Source organism: Xiphophorus maculatus, chromosome 4, assembly GCF_002775205.1.
Source record: "Xiphophorus maculatus strain JP 163 A chromosome 4, X_maculatus-5.0-male, whole genome shotgun sequence".
In the NCBI taxonomy this organism is placed as follows: domain Eukaryota; kingdom Metazoa; phylum Chordata; class Actinopteri; order Cyprinodontiformes; family Poeciliidae; genus Xiphophorus; species Xiphophorus maculatus.
The window spans coordinates 1,107,372-1,128,503 of NC_036446.1; the positions used below are offsets into that span (position 1 = coordinate 1,107,372).

At 47.7% G+C, this 21,132-nt stretch overlaps 1 protein-coding gene across 4 annotated transcripts in view; it reads right to left on the reverse strand.

Moving 5' to 3' along the window:
- The window catches only part of LOC102223573 (multiple epidermal growth factor-like domains protein 11), a 94,539-nt gene that overhangs the window by 31,729 nt on the left and 41,678 nt on the right, over positions 1-21,132 (reverse strand). For all 4 annotated transcript variants that reach the window (XM_023332160.1, XM_023332161.1, XM_023332162.1 and 1 more), the window contains exons 6-8: positions 2,489-2,735; positions 913-1,033; positions 50-186 (exon numbers count right to left, since the gene is read on the reverse strand). In XM_023332160.1, the coding sequence (XP_023187928.1) occupies positions 50-186; positions 913-1,033; positions 2,489-2,735 (505 nt within the window). The remainder of the gene's footprint in view (positions 1-49; positions 187-912; positions 1,034-2,488; positions 2,736-21,132) is intronic.

Below are 21,132 nucleotides of genomic sequence, written 5' to 3' on the forward strand. Positions count from 1 at the left end.
TTTTTCCCCAGTTGGGACGCCAGGGGGCGCTACGCTGGACTTAGCTCACCTTTCTCCGATGTAGCCGGCGGTGCACTGACACACGCCGCTGATGTGGTCACACAGGCCTCCGTTCCGACACGCGCACTCCTCGGAGCAGTTGATGCCGAACCAGCCGAAGGGGCACGGCTGGGCGCACACCGGACCCTGAGGGGCGGAGCAGCGGGTCACAACAAACTCACATGTTCACTCACATATCAGCAAGGCTGGTTCACATGTTCTACTCTTTGCACATTTAATGGAAAATAAAGTATTTCATATGTATCTAGATGTATTCATAATTTGAGCCAAAACTCTGCTGACCGATGATATTTAACCAAAGTCACTAATTATTTGGCACAAGCTTAAATGATTTGTTTTTGGGTAATCATTGTTAAACGGATCCAGCTGTTGGACGGATGGGTCCACATCTGACTCTAGAAAACTTTGAGAGGAGATCCTGGTCCAATCCGTGACTGCAAGGCTTCCAGGTTCCAGGTTCCCAAACCATCATACCTCCACCACCGTGCTTGGCACATGGTTGTAAAGCATCCAGATGCAGCTCTGGTAAGCTAACTCCTGCTATCTGCCATCTTGTTTCTGGAGAGAAGCGGCGTTCTCCTCCAGCCGTTCCAGCGGCCATGCTGGTTCAGCTCAGGCACTTCCTGCTGTAAGACTGAGCTTCTTCTTCTTCTCTGCTGCTGCATTTTACAGTCTGGTAAATAAAACGCTGCTGGTAATTTTAGCCCCGATCTACAGAACGGATGGTGTTTTAGTTCTACTGTGACACTAAAGGTGTTCCATACTGTTTCGTGTTGCTCTGATTTTCTCTGTTTCGTGCAGTGAGAATGTTTCTGATGGTTTGCAGCGAGGCGTCGGCGTGCGGCGCCGTACCATCCAGCCGGGCGGGCAGCAGCACTCCCCGGTGACGTGATGGCAGGTTCCTCCGTTCTGGCAGGAGCAGCGCTGTTCGCACATGGAGCCGTGTTTACCTGGAGGACAGGGCTCCTCACAGCTGCAGGAGACAAACAGAAACATCTTCATCTGCAGCAACACAGCCGGGGAAAGATGCTGACTTCATCCGCTCACACAAAAATCATTATTTGCATATTTCAGCAGCTTAAGACAACAGGAGAAAACTTTCCCCCTACTGAACCTCACTGAGGTGCTATCTGAAAATTACCATAAATTCCTTCCCATATCTTCATCATGTATTGTATTCCTGGGGAAAAGTTGCATCAAGACACAAATTAATGTCTCAATGCGGCTGAATTTTTTTTTAAATCTAGAAAAAAAGCTTTCAGATTCACTTTCCTCTCAATTCTGCAGTAATTTTTTAATCAAAGTTTATTTTTATAGAACATTTCAAAACGTGTTTTACATCATACAAGTCACCAACTGTGAAACCAGTAACAAACATTACATTTCATCATCAAAACCATCAAATATATTGATCCATGTTCCAGTTATTGTTAATCAAAGGCAGCTGTGGTTTTAGCTATGATTTAAAACTCAGTAGCTGCGTTTCCAATACTAATGTCCCCAAAACTTTGTCAATATTTCACTAATGTACTTTTTTTTTGCAATTGCTGTGTTCCCTTTAGATAAATTTTTTTTTAATAATACATGAATAAGTTTGCTTGTGCAATAATTCATTAAAAAAAACACACAGAGCCATCATCCTCCAACTACTTCCTGTTGTCTTCTTTGTCATTTCTGCCAGTAGAAACATCCGGCTGCTGATTACATGACTGCAGAAAAACTGTTTCCACTGCAGTTTGGCAAAATAAGCTAATTCTGATACAGAAAAAAAACACCTTAACGACGTCACATCCTGGGTTATTCTGAGTTGTTTTGGTGTTTTGACTATTAGTTTCTGGTTTTATTATTATTCTGTTTCTTAGTCGCTTTCTTTGATTAGATCAGCCTTGATTCAGTTTTTGTTCAGTTCTTCTTCTGGTGATTCTAGTTTGTTTATTTCTTTTTATTTCCAGTCATGCTCTTTGTGCTGTTCTGGTGTTTTTTGTTCTCCTCTGGCTCCCTGAACTCCCGGTGATTTTTAGTTTCATCTTTACAGAACATTCAGCATGACCCATACTCCCAGTTCATGTCTACATTTTGGTCCATCTGCAAACTCAAACCCCAAGATGAGCACAAAAAACTTTTTCTCAAACAAAAAGAGAGTTTACTTTAAACTGTTTCCATTGAGCAGATTTATTTTTGTAATTCCAGTTCGGTCATTATGTCAATTGAAATGCAGCTGGTGTTTCGACTGTTGTGCAGTTTTCTGGAAGTTTGTTCCAGAGTTGTGGTGCATAGAAACTGAGTCCTCCCTGATTGACCAGAAAACTGATCCAACAGCAGCAGCAGATCTTTAACGTATTTCAGTGATTTAAAGGCTAACAGACGTATTTATTTGGTGAGTTACTGTGTGTTTTGCTTCAGTCTGGGTTCTGGTGGAGCCACTCACAAGCTGCCGGTGTAGCCGGGCGCGCAGAGGCACTCCCCGCTCTGGTGGTGGCAGGTGGCGCCGTTGAGGCAGCGGCACTCCTGCATGCAGTCTTTGCCGTAGAGGTTGTGGTGGCAGTGCTCCTCGCAGCGCCAGCCCTGGAAGCCGTCGGTGCAGACGCAGGCGCCCGTTATCGGGTTGCATTTGGCCCCGTTGCGGCACTGGCAGCGGTTGGTGCAGTGGGGGCCCCAGAAGTCGCTCTCACAGCCTGAAGAGAGCAGGAGGAGGTAAAAACTGGGAAAGAAAAGATCACTGCCAAACAGATGGAGAATTTTAATTTTAAACTGTCAGATTGAAATGTCTTAGTTCAGAAAGAAAACATTATTTACATTTCGGAAAGTGAAAATCCAGAAGGATATTAAGAAAACTGTTGTCTCTTTATCTTCGATTTAGTTTATTTGTAACAGAAAATTCAATATTTATAGTTTGAGAATTATAAATAATCTGTGTTTGAGTTTTGATAGTATTTTTGTCATGCCGCGGTGTGTAGAGGTGGTGAGGCAGACGCTGTAGACCCAGGTAAGATGAATATGATGTTTTTAATGAAGGGTAAACACACTCTAGGAACGGGCCGCACGGCCGAGCTGAAGCCAGGGCTCGACGCCGGTAGCAACCGCTAAACAAAACAGAAACTCGGAAGAGAGAACACACATTCGACGAGGACCCGACGAGGAACAAAGAACACAGGTGGAGTTAAATACACGGGAGGGTAATCACAGAGACGAGACACACCTGGGAACAATCAAGGGGAGGACAGGACAACGAAGAGACGCAAGGACACAAAAAACTCTAAATGAACACAGAAAACACAGATCCTGACAGTACCCCCCCCTCAAGGGCGGCTACCAGACGCCCAAAAAAAAAACCACAACAAGGGTGGGCGGAGGGGCGCCGGATGGGGGGCCAGAGTCCAGAAAAAACAAAAACACAACAAGGGTGGGCGGAGGGGCGCTGGACGGGGGGCCAGAGTCCAGAAAAACAAAAAACTACCCACCATCGTGGGCGGAAACACAAGAAGGGCCAAGAGTCCATAAACAAACAAAAAAACTACCCACAGGGTGGGCGGAGGCAAAGGAGGCGGGAACCACGGAGGTGGTCCGGTGGTCGTCCGCGGCGGCGGGAACCACGGAGGTGGCCCGGTGGTCGTCCGCGGCGCTGGAGGCGGGAACCACAGAGGCGGTCCGGCGGCCGTCCGCGGCGCTGGAGGCGGGAATCACGGAGGCGGGAACCACGGAGGCAGTCCGGCGTCCGCGGCGCTGGAGGCGGGAATCACGGAGGCGGGAACCACGGAGGCGGTCCGGCGGCCGTCCGCGGCGCTGGAGGCGGGAACCACGGAGGCGGTCCGGCGGCCGTCCGCGGCGCTGGAGGCGGGAACCACGGAGGCGGTCCGGCGGCCGTCCGCGGCGCTGGAGGCGGGAACCACGGAGGCGGTCCGGCGGCCGTCCGCGGCGCTGGAGGCGGGAACCACGGAGACGGGAACCCCGGAGGCGGGAACCACGGAGGCGGTCCGGCGGCCGTCCGCGGCGCTGGAGGCGGGAACCATGGAGGCGGTCCGGCGGCCGTCCGCGGCGCTGGAGGCGGGAACCACGGAGGCGGTCCGGCGGCCGTCCGCGGCGCTGGAGGCGGGAACCACGGAGGCGGTCCGGCGGCCGTCCGCGGCGCTGGAGGTGGCGATGAGTCCCGGGGGCCGCCCACAGACGGCGACGACGAGCCCCCCGAGGCAGGGTCTCTGGTGGAGCACAGGGGGTCTCGGTCGGAGCGCAAGGGGTCTCGGTCGGAGCGCAGGGGGTCTCGGTCGGAGCGCAGGGGGTCTCGGTCGGAGCGCAGGGGGTCTCGGTCGGAGCGCTGGGGGTCTCGGTCTCGGGTGGAACGCTGGGGGTCTCGGTCTCGGGTGGAACGCTGGGGGTCTCGGTCTCGGGTGGAACGCTGGGGGTCTCGGTCTCGGTCGGAACGCTGGGGGTCTCGGGTGGAACGCTGGGGGTCTCGGGTGGAACGCTGGGGGTCTCGGGTGGAACGCTGGGGGTCTCGGGTGGAACGCTGGGGGTCTCGGTCTCGGGTGGAACGCTGGGGGTCTCGGTCTCGGGTGGAACGCTGGGGGTCTCGGTCTCGGGAGGAACGCTGGGGGTCTCGGTCTCGGGAGGAACGCTGGGGGTCTCGGTCTCGGGAGGAACGCTGGGGGTCTCGGTCTCGGGAGGAACGCTGGGGGTCAGGGTCTCTGGAGGAACGCTGGAGGTCAGGGTCTCTGGAGGAACGCTGGAGGTCAGGGTCTCTGGAGGAACGCTGGAGGTCAGGGTCTCTGGAGGAACGCAGGGAGTCTCGGTAGGAACACAGGGAGTCTCGGTCTCGGGTGCGCCGGCTGGAACGCCGGCTGATTCGGCCTCGGGTGCGCCGGCTGGAACGCCGGCTGACTCGGCCTCGGGTGCGCCGGCTGGAACGCCGGCTGACTCGGCCTCGGGTGCGCCGGAGCGAAGCCTTGGAACCGGCCGCGGAGGCGAGCCGCAGCGAAGCCTTGGAACCGGCCGCGGAGGCGAGCCGCAGCGAAGCCTTGGAACCGGCCGCGGAGGCGAGCCGCAGCGAAGCCTTGGAACCGGCCGCGGAGGCGAGCCGCAGCGAAGCCTTGGAACCGGCTGCGGAGGTGACAGCTCCGGAAGGCGACGAGGGGCCGGGTCCACCGGCGGCTCACGTCGCTGTCTCCGGGCGGCCTGGGGTGCGCCGGCTGGAACGCCGGCTGATTCGGCCTGCGGTGCGCCGGCTGTAACGCCGGCTGAAACGGCCCCGGGTGCGCCGGCCGCACCGGTTGGGGGTGCTGGTCCCGGAGCTGGAGCTGGATCCGGGCTGGCGGAGAAACTGTGCGGCTTGGGAGGCAGAGGTTCGCCAGCCATGACGGCTAGAGCCGCCATACGCTCCCACTCTGCCTCCCTCTGCAACTCCACCAACCCCGGGTGCGGAAAACGAGGAACCCAGTAGTCCAGTAGGAGCCCCAAGCGGATGGCGAAACCGAGCCGTCTGCAGGCAGCGTACGGTTTGGCCATCGCCTCCTTATATTCCCCGATCGTGTCCGTCAGCTCCTTTAACTCCTCCGGGTCCATGGTGAAAAGTAAAAAATAGCGTGCCTCACCGTTCGGTCTGGTCGGGTCCTTCTGTCATGCCGCGGTGTGTAGAGGTGGTGAGGCAGACGCTGTAGACCCAGGTAAGATGAATATGATGTTTTTAATGAAGGGTAAACACACTCTAGGAACGGGCCGCACGGCCGAGCTGAAGCCAGGGCTCGACGCCGGTAGCAACCGCTAAACAAAACAGAAACTCGGAAGAGAGAACACACATTCGACGAGGACCCGACGAGGAACAAAGAACACAGGTGGAGTTAAATACACGGGAGGGTAATCACAGAGACGAGACACACCTGGGAACAATCAAGGGGAGGACAGGACAACGAAGAGACGCAAGGACACAAAAAACTCTAAATGAACACAGAAAACACAGATCCTGACAATTTTGACAGTTTGCTCTAAACACAGATTTGTTCTCAGTATAAAGCGTAAAGTTGCCTGTTAAATGAAAACAGTGAAGTTGTTGTGATGTTGGTTTTCTGACAAATCTTCACACTGTGAGGTTTTTAACTCAGCTTCTAATCAAGCTGAGCTCCGTTTAAATCTTCTGCACACATTTCCTTGCTCTTAATTAATATTTCATGAAGGAATTTGGCTAATTATTACAGCTGATGATTTCAGTGGGAGACAAATTGTTTTCATGTCATGAAGGAGATTAAAATGAAACAGGGAGGTGGGAGCTGCTCACTTAAATTTATCTGCTTCTCTGCTAATTGGCTGTTTATGGATGTTTACATCATAAACAGCAGAAATATTTCCATGTTTGTCTGACGGCTTTTCCTCTGAGGCCCTTCTGGAAAATGTCCAAATGTCTCCTGTTGGCTCCGCCACTGAGAAGTTTCTCCTCCGATCCAGAACCGTCTGAGGTTCTGATCACGGTGACAAATATCAGAACAAAATTAAATCAGAACAATTACAGCAGCAGGTCCAGGACAATGACCCAAATACTGAGCTGAACAGAGTAGGGCCAGTGGCCCCCGTCTTAGTGACCTTGACAGCCCCATGTGGCTTTTGGGGGCCAGACCTTAACGGTCCTATGAATGACTTTAAGGGTCATATTAGTGACCTTAATGGCCATGTTTGTGACCGTAGTGACCCTATGTGACTTCAGGAGCCCTATTAGTGACCTTAATGACCTTCATTTGTGACCTTAGCCAACCTATTAGTCTTTAAGGGCCATATTGTTGACTTTAATAGCCACATTAGTGACCTTAACGCCCTATGAGTGAATTAAAATGCTATATTAGTGACCTTAATGGCCCTATTTGGCTTTGAGGGCCATATCCATGACCTTAGAGATCCTAGACTGCGACGGCCCTATGGGTGACTTTACAGTCCATTTTAATATCTTAATGGCTTTATTAGTGATCTATAACCATCCCCTCAGAATGACTCATTTAATCAGACGTGTTGCAAAAATCATCAAAAAGTGGAACAAAAATCCAAGTAAATTCAACGCTTTCTTTCTGAATCTGAAAATGAAAACCCAGTTCAGCCTGATGCGCCTCATGAAATGAGTAAAATAGTTTTTATGTCCAACATGATGACAGCTCTCTGGACCTGCTTGAGCATTCGCTCCACATTTCCCTCCGATGTTAAAGAGGACAAACGTCTCCGCCGTCTGTGTTTAGCATTCAGCTTTGAATTAGCTGCAGACTGAAGGAATCATCTGGGAGAATTAAATGTGACCTCTGCTGCTGAGGAGGAACCGTCTGCTCCAAATCTCTGATTGTTCCTTCATCCTGGGTGGAAATTCCTCCTCTTCCTCAGATGAGCAGCAGCAGGTTATTTTAGATTAAGCTGGAAGCAACAGGAGGTTTATTCTGCTGGCTGAAGCAGAAGCAGAGCTGAGTGGAAACAAACTGTTCGACATGCAGCTCTGGTGGATCTGCATCAGATCTTCCTCTTCACTCAGGAGCTCTCTGGCTCTCAGACATGAGGACAGACGCAGATTTACACTCTTATCGGCTTTACAGACGAACGCTGCTTCACTCCGCCGCTGCAGCAAACAGACTCCTCAGATTTGTTGAGAGAAAACGAATTGAGGAGAAGAAAGATGGGAAACATGTTTCTGATCCGAGATCTGAGGGGCGGAGGCAGGAAGTGGCTGCTTCATCCATAAAACACTCGCGTTTTTCTGCTCTCAGTTTGGTGATGGGATGCTTTCAGGAGAAGCTTTCCTCCAAGCTGCTCCCACTATTTACTTTACAGAAATCCTACAGTAAGGTGATGAATTGTGGAAATATTCCAGAACCTGATGGGAAGCTAATGGGACGGAAAAAACATATTATTGTGTTTTATCTGAGAAAGGCACTTCTATGTTTGATGTATGATTATAGGCTGAGCGGAGGGACTGAGTGAACGGCCATTTGTTAGGAGGAAACCCGGGAAACGTTACGACCAGCGGGAGGATAAATGGAGGAGGCGATGTTTTTCTGGAGTCATGGGTGGCGCTTTCACAGATATTCCAGCGCTAAATGTTTCATCAGGACTGTGGTGGACAGAGCAGACAACGCATTCATCACATCAACACTCTCCTCCTTTTCAATCTTTCCCTAATTTACTTCCTCCTGTCCGCCGTTTCCCTCCTCCCGTCTTTCTCTCTCAGACTGAGAGTTTCTGCTCACTTCCTCTAACTAGTGAGCCGGCACAGTCAAATCCTTTATCCTCACACCGCCTCAATTATTCAGCAGCAAAGAGTCCAAATCAAGTGACTAATGACTTTGATCAAGAGTAGCTCGCTGGCACTAAGGAGAACTTTCTGCACTAAATTAAGAGCAGCATAATATGGGCTGGCAAAGGCCAACTGCTGCAGGATCATTTGGAGGTTTGTCCACAGTGGCTCTCACCTCTCGGCGCCAATAATAAACCCACAAGCTGCTGATTCTCTGGTTTCTGAGAAAAACGCCGCAGAGACCAGAACGCGTCTCCGACTGAGGCATCAGAGCCGCGTAAAATAACTACAGCAGAATAATTTACAGTAAAATAACTGGAGAGATGCACACAGACAGAAAGAAGCTGAATTCAGCTGGTTTTGACCCAACTGTGAACTCAAAAGTCTCATTTTTCTCTGGTCAGTGAACACATCTTAGTCCTTTCAGGCTGGATGTCAAAGACACACCGCTAATGAGGGCAGTAAAAGGCATCACACCTGAGAAGCAGTGAAACTTATACATGACACAAAATATAAAACAAACAAATGTTGCAAACACAAAAATCAAAAGCAAAATGGAAAACGCTGCAAACTGGAAGTCCTCCAGACCACTAGGGGGAGTGGTGTGGACGTGATGTCCAAAAGAAAGTCATAAAATGTATTTCACTATATGATAGAGCAGCAGCATATTTACTCTGGTAATATTACAGACTCCCCCTAGTGGTCTGGAGGACTTACGTTTTGCAGACCGAGTTCACGTCGTTCAGTGGTGGGAACATTTCAGCGCTAATAGCTAATTTTTTGTTTAGCACTTTAGCATTTTTGCTAACTATGAAAATGGTTGAAGTTAGAACTTTAGCATTAGCTTCTGCTAAATGCCATTTTGGTGTAGCGGTGAAACGTTAGCAGAGCTAATGTTTATGATTAGTGCTATATGGTTAGCATAGCTAGCTTTCAGCTATAGTGCTGACAATCAGCAGCGTTTTGCTCTTGCTGTTATTTTTCCTGCAGTTGCAGCCGTTTTTGTTTGTATTCATTTTTTATGTTTGTGTTTTATGGAGTTCGCATCATTGCTGCACATTTTGTCTTTAATCAACCTGAATGAGACTGATGTCTACAACAACTCTACAACAGATACAATGGCCTAGTCAAAGTGCAGAGCTCAGTTCCTGATTGAACTGAAGCAGCGGTGGAAGTTCCTCCATGACGGCCAGAGAGCCTGATAAAGCCGAGAGGAAGTGATAACTCGGCTGCTGGTTTCTCTAAACGCGTCAGACGTTGTAACTCTTTACTCGATGGTTTCACTGCATGTTTGGAGGAAATAAAACGTGTTCAGGAATCATCAGCACTTCTGCCTGCTGGCTGCCTCACCATCCCACGGATTTACACCTTTAAACCATGAGGAACGTTTTTCTTTACAAACAGCGGCGAGTCGGCCGACAGGAGGCTGAAACCGAGCAGCAATTACAGGTCATTACGGCTCTGACTCATCAACGTCTGAAACACGGCAACGCAGAAAAAACAAAACCCAGAGGAAGAGAAGGATTGCTTTAAAAAGGAGGAATGAAAGGAAAGCAGCCATGAAGGTGAATAATGGACTCAGTAGGACGAACTGAAGACAATTAGAGACTCAAAGGTTCACAGAAGGAGAAATGAAGTCCAGGACGAGTCGGAGCCAATTTCAGGTGATTCCAGGTTTTAAAGGAGTCACAGCGTTCTGCTTCTCCTGCAGGAAGGAGACTTTAGCAGCTTAGAGAGAAACGACTGGAGGACACTTCAAGAAATTAAAACTGCTGCTTTGTTGTTTTTACAGAAACAAACTGAAACTAATTCCTTCTTAAAGTTCCAGTCAACAGGATTTAAAGCAAAGTGATGATCCTGTTTGGTGCTGATCCATCCCATCATGACTGCCGCTCTGAAGGCTGAATCTGGACTTAATGCAGTTTGATGAAGAGGAGCCCAGAGGAAGCTGCTGCTGCTCGCTTTTAATCAGAAAACCGCTGGAGAACGACGACACAACCAATTTCACTCATTTCTACTCTGCAGCGACTCAAAGCCTCGGCCACGCCGCCATCGCTTTACGTGTTCAGCGTCCAGCCTGACGACTCTTTAGCCAGGAGCTGGAATCAAACCCGCAGGCTTCAGATCAACAAGATGGAACAAATCCAGACAGCAGCGTTCAGGTTTTATTCTGCTATCAATGCTAAATGACGCTACGCAGCGTTCCCTAAGGAGTACCACAGAGCTGTGTGTTGGTTCACCTGACTCTTCAGGTGATCTGTCTGTCTGTCTGACTGACATCGTTTCTTTTTGTGGAAACTTAACACTCTGGAAGTGAGCTTCAGGCTACATTCACACTCAGATCCGACTCTTTCACTGCAGTCTGATCTTTTCACGATCTGAGCTGCTTCCAGATCTATTTTGACTAAAAGAGTGGCGCTCCTTTTACTGCCATACAAAGAGCGCCACTGGAGGACGGCTACGTTTCCAAAACGTCTGCAGGCTGAACGCTCAGGTGGAATTTTATCCGACTTTTCCGTCATTGATGTGAGACATGCGTCTTAATTCAGCAGCAGAAGAAGACAGACGGTAAGTCCAGATGCAAACAACTGAAAATGATCATAATGAAGTGATGAAAGCAGACTGTCAGTGAACGCATCACATCCCAACGTCCTGGTCCGACTTCACATCCAAACAGAACCGGGTCAGAAGCTGCAGCTCCACTAATGGCCGTTTGCTGTTAGCAGTTAGCTTTCTGTTTATCAGCTTCCTTCGTCTGCTGTGGCTCTCAACAGCTTCAGAGACGGCGGCCATCTTTAAAAAGAGCGCCACTGGAGGACGGCTATGTTCTTCTTCTTGGGTCGCTTTGGGTTGGAACCGTTCACACAGAAGTCTGACTGCGGTCGGGTTTAATTAGCAGGAGCAGCAAACATGTAGAAATAATTAGATTTCAGCAAAAAGTTAGAATTTGAGCCTCAAAGATTTTTCTGCTTTTATTTTTAATCTTGTCAGTTTTGGTCCCCCATACAGGTTTAATTAAATTAATGTAATTAAATCAAAAGCTGATTTTTTAGAGTGAAATTTTGCTGCATTTCTTGTTCCTTCCCTGATTAATGAGCATTTGGGGTGAAATCAAGCTCATTCGTTCATTTTCAGCTTTAAGTACAAAAACACATTAAAATAAAAATCTCTTAGGTAGAAAGTTAGAGGTTTATATGATTTGTTTCCTTCCAGTTTGAAAAAATGAGCTGCAAAAATCTGAGACTCAGTTAATTGACATCATTTTTAACATTTAGTGTATTGTAGTTAGAATTAATTTAATTTTAATTAGAAGTTTCTTGTTTCATAAACATTTTTATACTGCAGCTTCTGTTCTGCTGTTTGATGATGTCAGCAGCAGACAGAGGCCCACAGCACCACACATCCTCCTCCTTACTCCACAGTCCCAGGTACATAAACTCCATGTTTATGAAATGTTTTTACTGGGATGACTCCCAAACAACCAGCTGGGGTCTCATGGTTGCTATGGAGACCAGGTGACTCCTTCCTCACTGTAAGCCCCGCCCTCTTTCTCTCACCTGGCTCCTAATAATTTAGTGAATAAAATGCAGAAGCAACAAATTTTTACAAATATAGCTGTAACAAAAGCAGCTTTAATGATTATTTTAGCTTTTCTGAATGAATAAATCCTGCATTAAATTTCCACAACTGACTGATAATTATCAGAAATAAAAGGTTTTATTTTTGTTTGCTTAAATCATTTTCAGATCCTTCAGTTTCCCATAACATTTTCTGTTTTTAAAATGTCACCAAAAACAGCAAAACGTGAATTAGAGGCATGTGGAGCGAATCAAGCAGCTGCAGTAAACAGGAAGTAGAAGCTGCATGTCAGGAAGCAGATGGTTTCCTGCCTCTGGTAAGGCACAGGTCGCTACAGCAGGACTTATTCTGCAAATGTGTTTCTGTCTCCTCTAAGAGGAAAAGCTAAAAACCACGTCAAGCCAAACATTAAGAACGTATTTTGAATTCTGTATAAAAAGCGAACGGCGGCGGTGAAAATGAACAATGTTCAGGTTTCTCTCCAGTTAGAGCAGAACCTCAGCAGAACTGCTAATGAAGTTTCCCAGATTTGATTAAAGTTTGCAAAGCGTCCAGCCTCATTTCAGGCTGATGGCCTCTGCTGAAACGTCTGAATGAAGCATTAAGCAACATTAACGTCTGAACGTCTCCGCTGCGTCATTGTTTCAAAACGGAGTTAAAATCACCGACTGGAAGTTGAGCATTAGAGCTTTTTGTTCCACCTGCACTTTTGCTGCCATTGTTCAGGTTGTCCTCATGCTCTTACATGCATGTCTTTTATTCCTGCACTTATTGATTCATTACGTTTCTTTAAAGCTTCCTGTTTGGCTCCCTGCAGCACCATTAACGCTGCTCCGTCCCCGGCCTCTAAAAGGCCGCGTCTCCGCACGTCTTTCATGTTCGCTCTTCTTCTATTATCAATATTCATGTGCAATGAAGATATTTTTTCCTTTTTCCTTTAATGTTCCTCAGGTTGTTCGACCAGCTGCTCTGTTTTAGGGACAGACAGAAGAATGAAACATCGGCTCTTTATTAGAGTTTAGCTTCAGTTTACTTACAGATGTGTGAACATCTGGATCCCACAAACACATAAAAACATCCTGTAGATGCACGGGAGTAAAAATGATTCAAATAAATTCACCTTTTAATGCAGCAGTGGAATCTAACGCCGACATCTTTAGAGTGTTTAGAAACTTTACGTCTGGACTTCCTGTTTCCATGGGACAGAAAATGATGTAACACAAACCCTGTTAGTGTATTCAAAATGAGAAAGACAAGAGAACAAGTCAGGCATCGGGAAGTGACTGAGTGAAATACGATTTTTAAAGTTAAATGATGAAAAATGTTAACATTTTTTCATCTTTTCTTGATTCTCCTGATATTAATAAGCAGTGGAGCTGAAATCAAACTCATTTGTTCATTTTCAGTTTTATGCAGCAGCTTAAACTGCAAATACATAAAACAGATAAAAATAAAGATTATCTTAGATATAAATCTGGAGATTTTTGCACATTTTCTCTTCCAGTTTGAAGCTGAAGGATAAAAAGAAAAATTAAGCTGCAAAATTTCCAAGAAACTCAGTTAATTATCATTATCATCACTTCTGGATAAATGCAAACTTCATCTCGTTGCTTGTACTTGTGACACTGCAATGACAATAAAGTTGAATTCTATTCTAATTCTATTCTATTATTTTTAATGTTTAGTGTATTTCTTTGTCAATCGTTATAATTTAGTTAATTAGAAGAAAAAGCATTTAGTAGATTAATAATTAAATGAATCCTTAGTGATTAGCTCTCTTTGCTGATCTCCACAGAAAATGAGACTCATAAACATTAAAATTATTTATGGACGCTTCATTTTGCTGAGTTATAATCAGAATTGTCCTTTTGTTGCATTTTTCCATGTTTTTTAAATTTCCAGCTCCACTTTACAGGAAGTCCCGCTGCTGACAAATGAGTCAACAATGAAGCAGCAGCAGGTGGGGGCGGGGCGCTGGAGGTAACCGTGTCAACGCAGCTGAGTTATTAGGAGACAGATGACCCACATGCAAACAAGCAGGCTGCTGTTTAATTCACAGCCATTGATTTCCTTTTTCCAATTAATAATTGTAATTAGAGGCAGCATATTTCAGCCGGACGGTCGATGGCCGCGCCGCGCCGCCGGACAGCCGGGATGGATGACACACTTCCCCCGCTGCCAGGCCTGGAGTGAGGCGTCAGTTTACTGTGACACTGACGTGTGTGTGTGTGTGTGTGTGTGTGTGTGTGTGTGCGTGTGTGTGTGTGTGTGTGTGTGTGTGATGGAGGTTTTCCTGTTAATGAGGCCATTTTCATGTCCAGATAATAAGCGGGGGAAGTGGCCGCGCGTTAATCAATGCTCAGGTCTGCGGGCAGCCGCCGCTTCAGGACGCTGCGTGTTTTCTGGCGCTAAATAATTGCCGCCATTAGCGCTCGTCAACAACTTTGGTGTGGGATGATGCATGAGACGAGACAAGCTTTCACTTCATCACTTAATGGTATCAGTGCGCGCGCCGGACGCGTTCGGCCCGCGCTTTCTTCTTGGGTAATTACATTTTAATGATCTCTTTTTACGCAAACTTGGAGCATAAATCTGAGATCAGGTCTAATGGCTGCTGGCGTGAGGCTGTCCTCCCACCGACCCGCCCGGAGAGTCTGCAGAGGTGACGCCTGATGGTGTCATCCAGCCGGTCAGAGGAGGAGGAGGATGAAGAAGATTTAACGCAGTTTCTGTTTCCACCATTTTCCTAAGAAACTTCTGGATCAAAATGATTTAAAAACAGAACAAAGGAAACCGGAAGAATCTCTGAGGAGAAAAAATGATCAAAGAATCTACAGACGAGAAAAAAAATTAAAAACACTGAACTAATTAAAACCAAGAAAGACTGGATTGAATGTTTATCAGGAAACGTCTCAGAGCCGGAACTGATGAACTGAAACCAGCAGAGAGAAAAACATCGTCATCCCTACAGAACAACACGGTGGAGGCAGCGTCATGCTGCGGGGAGGGAGTCTGTCAGAGTAGATGGAAAGATGGAGGCTTTTACTTTGAAAGAACACCTACTTCCTGTCAGCTCTCTTCCTCCGTTTGAGTTTGGCTTCTAGTTACCAGAGAAAGGTTCTTTTTGTTTAGCAGGTTTTGTATCTTATTGTTTTCTCATTTTAATGAAAAACTTTCTCCTATTGATGAGTTTTGCATGTTGTCAGAAAGTTTTCTTGTTCTCGTTATGAGAAACGTTCTCGTTTCTCCACTTTTGCATTTCTTTATAATGAGAAACTTTATCTTTAAAAAGATTTATCCTGAACTTATTTCCAGTGATCTGGTAGTTAAATTTTCTGTACTTCAGTAATCAAGTTCAAGCAGGTTGTTTTCAGAGCTGAAATAAAAGCTGCTTTAAATCTTTAAAGTCAAACAGCTAAAAGCAGACGGACCTGCTGAATAAATCCATAAAAGCAGCGAGCCGCTCTGCGTTCAGCTGTAATTCTGCTGAACTTTGCTTTCAGCTGAATCCAAAGGGAAGCTTTTGCTCTCATTCTGTTTCTGAGCGCGTCTCGTCCTGCAGGACAGCTGCTCCATAAAAGGGTCAGTCGAGTGTCATCGTAATTCCACGGCTGGAGTGGCTCCGTCCGGCTTCAGGGCATCGGCAGCAGACAACAGAGCGGCTCTCACACCGGCCCTTCACCGAGGTCAAGACCGCTTCAAGTGTAAAACGACCGCAGGAGAAGAACACGGCAAGAAAGGAAGAAAGAAACCAGGGTGGCGGCCATTTTTTACGCTCTTCTTCTCCCAGAAAATGTAAAGTGGAGAAAGAAGGCTGATGAATAATTCCAGTCCATTTTCAAAGTCAGAGAGGAGAGGAGAGGAGAGGAGAGGAGAGGAGAGGAGAGGAGAGGAGAGGAGAGGAGAGGAGAGGAGAGGAGAGGAGAGGAGAGGAGAGGAGAGGAGAGGAGAGGAGAGGAGAGGAGAGGAGAGGAGAGGAGAGGAGAGGAGAGGAGAGGAGAGGAGGCCTCTTCAGCTGAAAGGCCGTAAACAAGCCTCTCTGGAAATTAATCAGGAAGAAACGGAGAGGAAGAGGAAGGAGAGGAGGAAGAGGAGTGAGCGCCGAGTGGTCGACTCGTTAGTTTCCTTAATGGCGTGTCCGTCATGAGTTTGGGCTCCCCAGCAGCAGGAGGAGGACGGGTAATGAAAAGGTTTCTGAGGTGACGAGGCAGCCCTTCCTCACTCCTCTTCCTCGCTCCTCTTGATCTGAGATGCTGAAGATTGATGGAGGAAGAAGAGTTTGATAGGAAAACAACGGTTTGTTTTCACGGTTTGTTGTTTGGTTGAATTTTAATCAACAAAATATGAAACATTTTCAATTCAAACCCATTTTGGAAGCTCAATTCGGAACGGAGAGAAGTCTTATTCTATCCATTCATCTTCCCAGAGTTGCAGGAACTCCTGACTATTCATCTGTAGAAATGTGGGCGCTCACATTAGCATTAGCTGCTACATGTTTAGCATTGAGATGCTACTTTAGGCTAGCATAGCTTCGCTGACAGGCTAACTCCTTTTAGCTCAGCTTAAACACAACGATAATATTTTCCAGCGTCCAATCAGATCATTTAGAAGCAGAAATTAATCCCAGAGAAGCGTTTCCATAGCGATGTGCATCAGATTTACAGGCGTACCAGAAACACAGGAACACAAAAGTTCCAGCCTGAAAAACCCCAACAAGCATTAAAAAGTGAATAATTATGTTAAACTCGTGTTAATATCCATGTAATGAATTAATCAACATCAATGTTCACGTCTCGGCCATAATTTCAGCAGAACCTGCCTGACAGCAGGAAGTAGGCCTAAAGAGGGCGTCATTCCCTTCAGAGACTCCAACCATCAGTTTGGGACCTTTAGGTGTGGCCTAGTCAAAGCCTGAGCTTGGAAGTCTGAATCTAACTGTGGCATGACCTTAAACATGCAGTTTCTGCCAGAAACCCTCCAATGTGTCTGAATTAAATACATTCAGTAAAGCAGAGGAGGTCAAAGTTCATCTGTGTGAGGCTGCAGCTTTCAGCTGCTGCTGAGGACGAAGAAACGTTTTAACTCTGAGCTGCTTCCCCAAAAATATTGGAAAGGACAAATTTAACAATAAAAGTGTAAATGGACGCTGCCAGGAAGCCTGATGTGATGTCACCAGAGTTTGGCTGAGTCCTGGTTTGGTGCCGCTGCCGGTTAGACGCTGAGGTGTGCTGCTGCTGGCTGACCTCTGATTAGCTCCTGCTGCTGAGGAGAGAGAGGTCAGAGGTCGCCGCTGAAGCCTCTGAAGGAAGTCGGGACTGAAACGGTCCTCTGACCTTTCTGAAGTCGCCCGACTCCAGCAGAAATAATAAACAAGATGAAGTTCCTCTCAGCTTCAGTCTGAAATTTTCATCTAAATTGTCAGAAAAGATTCTGACATTTGGGCCAAAACGCTTCAGTTGCTCTGCAATCAAAACCATTTCCGAACGAGAAGCCGCAGAAAATCCTCCAAACACCCGCAGTGACATTTCAGGTTCTGTAATTCAGCCGACTGGCAGGAAACGCTGAAGGCTCGTTTTTCTCCGGCCCAGCAGGAAAAACCCGGCCCCCCGGCGGCGGCCGGCCGCCCGCCCGTCGCCACGGAAACAGAGCTAGTGTCTTTTGGAGACTGCGGTGAAATTTGATTAAAAAGTTTTGTTGGTAAATTAATTTTGAGCAGACACAGAGGGGGGTGAAGGAGGGAGCCTGCTGATGCAGCTGCAGGCAGTAATTGGACTTGGCAGCAGGATGAACCCAGAGCTGGATGTTCTGCAGGTTCTGGATGATCAGGGATGCAGAGTCCGGGTCAGTCTGGACGGACCAGAACCTGCCAGCAGGGACGCCGAGAGGTCCTGGTCTGTTCATTAAAGTTAAATTATTCTGCATAATTCACTTTGTCACGTTTTTATTCTTCCATTTGTGTTTCTGCTGCTTCTAAAAACAGCACAAAAAACACGCAGCCGTTCTTTGGCAGTGAGTTCAGGCAAAAACCTCTGGAATGTAACGTCACAAATCAGCAAGCTTAGCCTGTTACCTAGCAACAATGTGTGCTCTGTACAATGGCTGCTGGAAAAGACAAGAGTTTTGTTGTTGACTCACCATCCAGAAACCATTTACTGCATTCTGGTTGGTTGTGCAGGAGACTCCACTTATGCTTTTCAAATATGTCTGGTTGTATAATTGTGCATCTGTTTGCTGTCATTTTCATGTGTGAGTGTAAACGTTGAGTTGGGGGCGTGGCCAGCCATAGCTTGTTTGGATTTAAAGTGACAGAAGCCCTAAAACAGGAGCTCAACACAGGAAGAACTGAACTGACTGAAATATCATTATATAAGAATGATTTTGTGCATAAAATCTAATGAACATACTTTCTAACTCTGATAGATCTATAACAACCTGTCAAAGGCAGAAAATAGGTCAGCTTTAAAGCAACACTGATGGACACTGAGATGCTAACGCTACAGATGGAGCTACTCCACAGAAACAAGATGCAAAGCTACAATACTGGGAGCAGCATTCCCACCAGACTCGTCCAGTTTGCCTTAACCCAACTCCAGTCCATCTACCTTGTCAAAGTCCGGTTCAGTTGGTGAGGTGTGAATGCTAATCGACCTCTGACCTCTGGTCCTCCAGACCTCGGTCTGGGTTTGGTTGAAGTGAACTCCAAGCGGACCAGAGACTGCTCCACAAGCAGGAAGTAGACTACAGCGCAGGGCATTCTGGGTAAATACAACTAAAGCTAACATGCTAGCCTAGCTCTAGCAGCAGAAATGACTTCTGGTCTTTAGTTAATTTAAAGAGAAATCCTCCCACCGCTAAAATCTGACGCCTCCATCTTGTTTCCATCTGGTGAAGAAGGAAGTTGCTCTCAGTGTCTTTAGAGGCTTTTGTGTTGCTTCCTTCAGTGGTTCTTGGTGCAGCGCCCCCCACAGGCCAGGAGGGGAACAGGTTGGTTTGACTCAGAGCAGAGAGAGAGAGAACCACAGCAGCTGGAGATGTTAAATGTTTTGGTCCTAATAGAACCGAGTCTGCCGGACTATCAGGAGGGAAACATCCTAAATGACTCTGCATGGAAGTGAAACTTTCAGTCTGGCATAAACAAGTCAGTTTCCTCTGAGTGGGTCCAGGAAGGGACAGAACCCAGCGGAGGATCCGGATAATGGTGGCTGACCTCGCCGTTTCACCCGTCCAACGCAGGCAACAGGTAATGTCTACCTAATGACGTTTGTGTTAATGAGCAGCGATGAAGAGGCGGGGAGGAAGAGTCCAGATTACACCAACAAAAACAATGAGATAAAAACATCTTTGGGTTCAGTTGGATGTTTGACGGCGGAGCGTCTCACAGCGTCTTAACGAGACAATTAAAACTCGTTTCAGAGAAGAAGACCTCGCCGCTCTGAGGAGAGGATTTTCCAGTCGTTGTTGAAAGTTTCATGTCCAGTGAGAGCAACAGAGAAGGAGGTGAAAAGGTTTCCACTGACTCTCATTAACCTCCCAGCCAGAACCGGGCCGGGCTGGGGGGTCGGCACAGGGTCTGGGAGGAATGCTGACTCGCTGATTTAAGACACAAGACAGAAGGAAACATCAGCAGGGACGATTTACAAACCGGAGAGCTGCAGCTAATGAAGGCTGTGATAGAAGGAAGAGGTAACATAAACCAGGTCTGACTCCACTAAACATGAATTAATCACATCTTAATCAACAAAATAAGCAACATTTTAAATTCAAACGCCTTTTAACTGTTAAGTTATTAAATAAATAAATATATACAGTCCTATATAAATAGACTGTAGTCGGGTTAAAGCGGACCGGAGTCGGGTTAAAACGGACCGGAGTCGGGTCAAAGTGGACCACGGTCTGGTTAAAAAGGACCGGATTCGGGTCAAAGCCGACCGGAGTCAGGTTAAAACGGACCGGAGTCGGGTCAAAGCGGACCGGAGTTGGGTTAAAGCCAACCGGAGTCGGGTTAAAACGGACCGGAGTTGGGTTAAAACGAACCGGAGTCTGGTTAAAGCGGACCGGAGTCAGGTTAAAACGGACCGGAGTCGGGTTAAAGCGGACCGGAGTTGGGTTAAAGCCAACCGGAGTCGGGTTAAAACGGACCGGAGTCTGGTTAAAACGGACCGGAGTTGGGTTAAAGCCGACTGGAGTCGGGTTAAAGCGGACCGGAGTCTGGTCAAAGCGGACCGGAGTTGGGTTAAAGCCAACCGGAGTCGGGTTAAAACGGACCGAAGTCTGGTTAAAGTGGACCGGAGTCGGGTTAAAGCCGACTGGAGTCGGGTTAAAGTGGACCGGAGTCGGGTTAAAATGGACCGGAGTCGGGTCAAAGTGGATCACAGTCTGGTTAAAAAGGACCGGATTCGGGTCAAAGCCGACCGGAGTCAGGTTAAAACGGACCGGAGTCGGGTTAAAACGGACCGGAGTCTGGTTAAAACGGACCGGAGTTGGGTTAAAGCCGACTGGAGTCGGGTTAAAGCGGACCGGAGTCTGGTCAAAGCGGACCGGAGTTGGGTTAAAGCCAACCGGAGTCGGGTTAAAACGGACCGAAGTCTGGTTAAAGTGGACCGGAGTCGGGTTAAAGCCGACTGGAGTCGGGTTAAAGCGGACCGGAGTCGGGTTAAAACGGACCGGAGTCGGGTCATAGTGGATCACAGTCTGGTTAAAAAGGACCGGATTCGGGTCAAAGCCGACCGGAGTCAGGTTAAAACGGACCGGAGTCGGGTTAAAACGGACCGGAGTCGGGTTAAAGCCGACCGGAGTCGGGTTAAAACGGACCGGAGTCGGGTTAAAACGGACCGGAGTCGGGTTAAAGCCGACCGGAGTTGGGTTAAAACGAACCGGAGTCTGGTTAAAGCGGACCGGAGTCAGGTTAAAACGGACCGGAGTCGGGTCAAAGCGGACCGGAGTTGGGTTAAAGCCAACCGGAGTCTGGTTAAAGCGGACCGGAGTCGGGTTAAAACGGACCGGAGTCTGGTTAAAGTGGACCGGAGTCGGGTTAAAGCGGACCGGAGTCGGGTTAAAACGGACCGGAGTCGGGTCAAAGTGGACCACAGTCTGGTTAAAAAGGACCGGATTCGGGTCAAAGCCGACCGGAGTCAGGTTAAAACGGACCGGAGTCGGGTTAAAACGGACCGGAGTCGGGTTAAAGCCGACCGGAGTCGGGTTAAAACGGACCGGAGTCGGGTTAAAACGGACCGGAGCCGAGT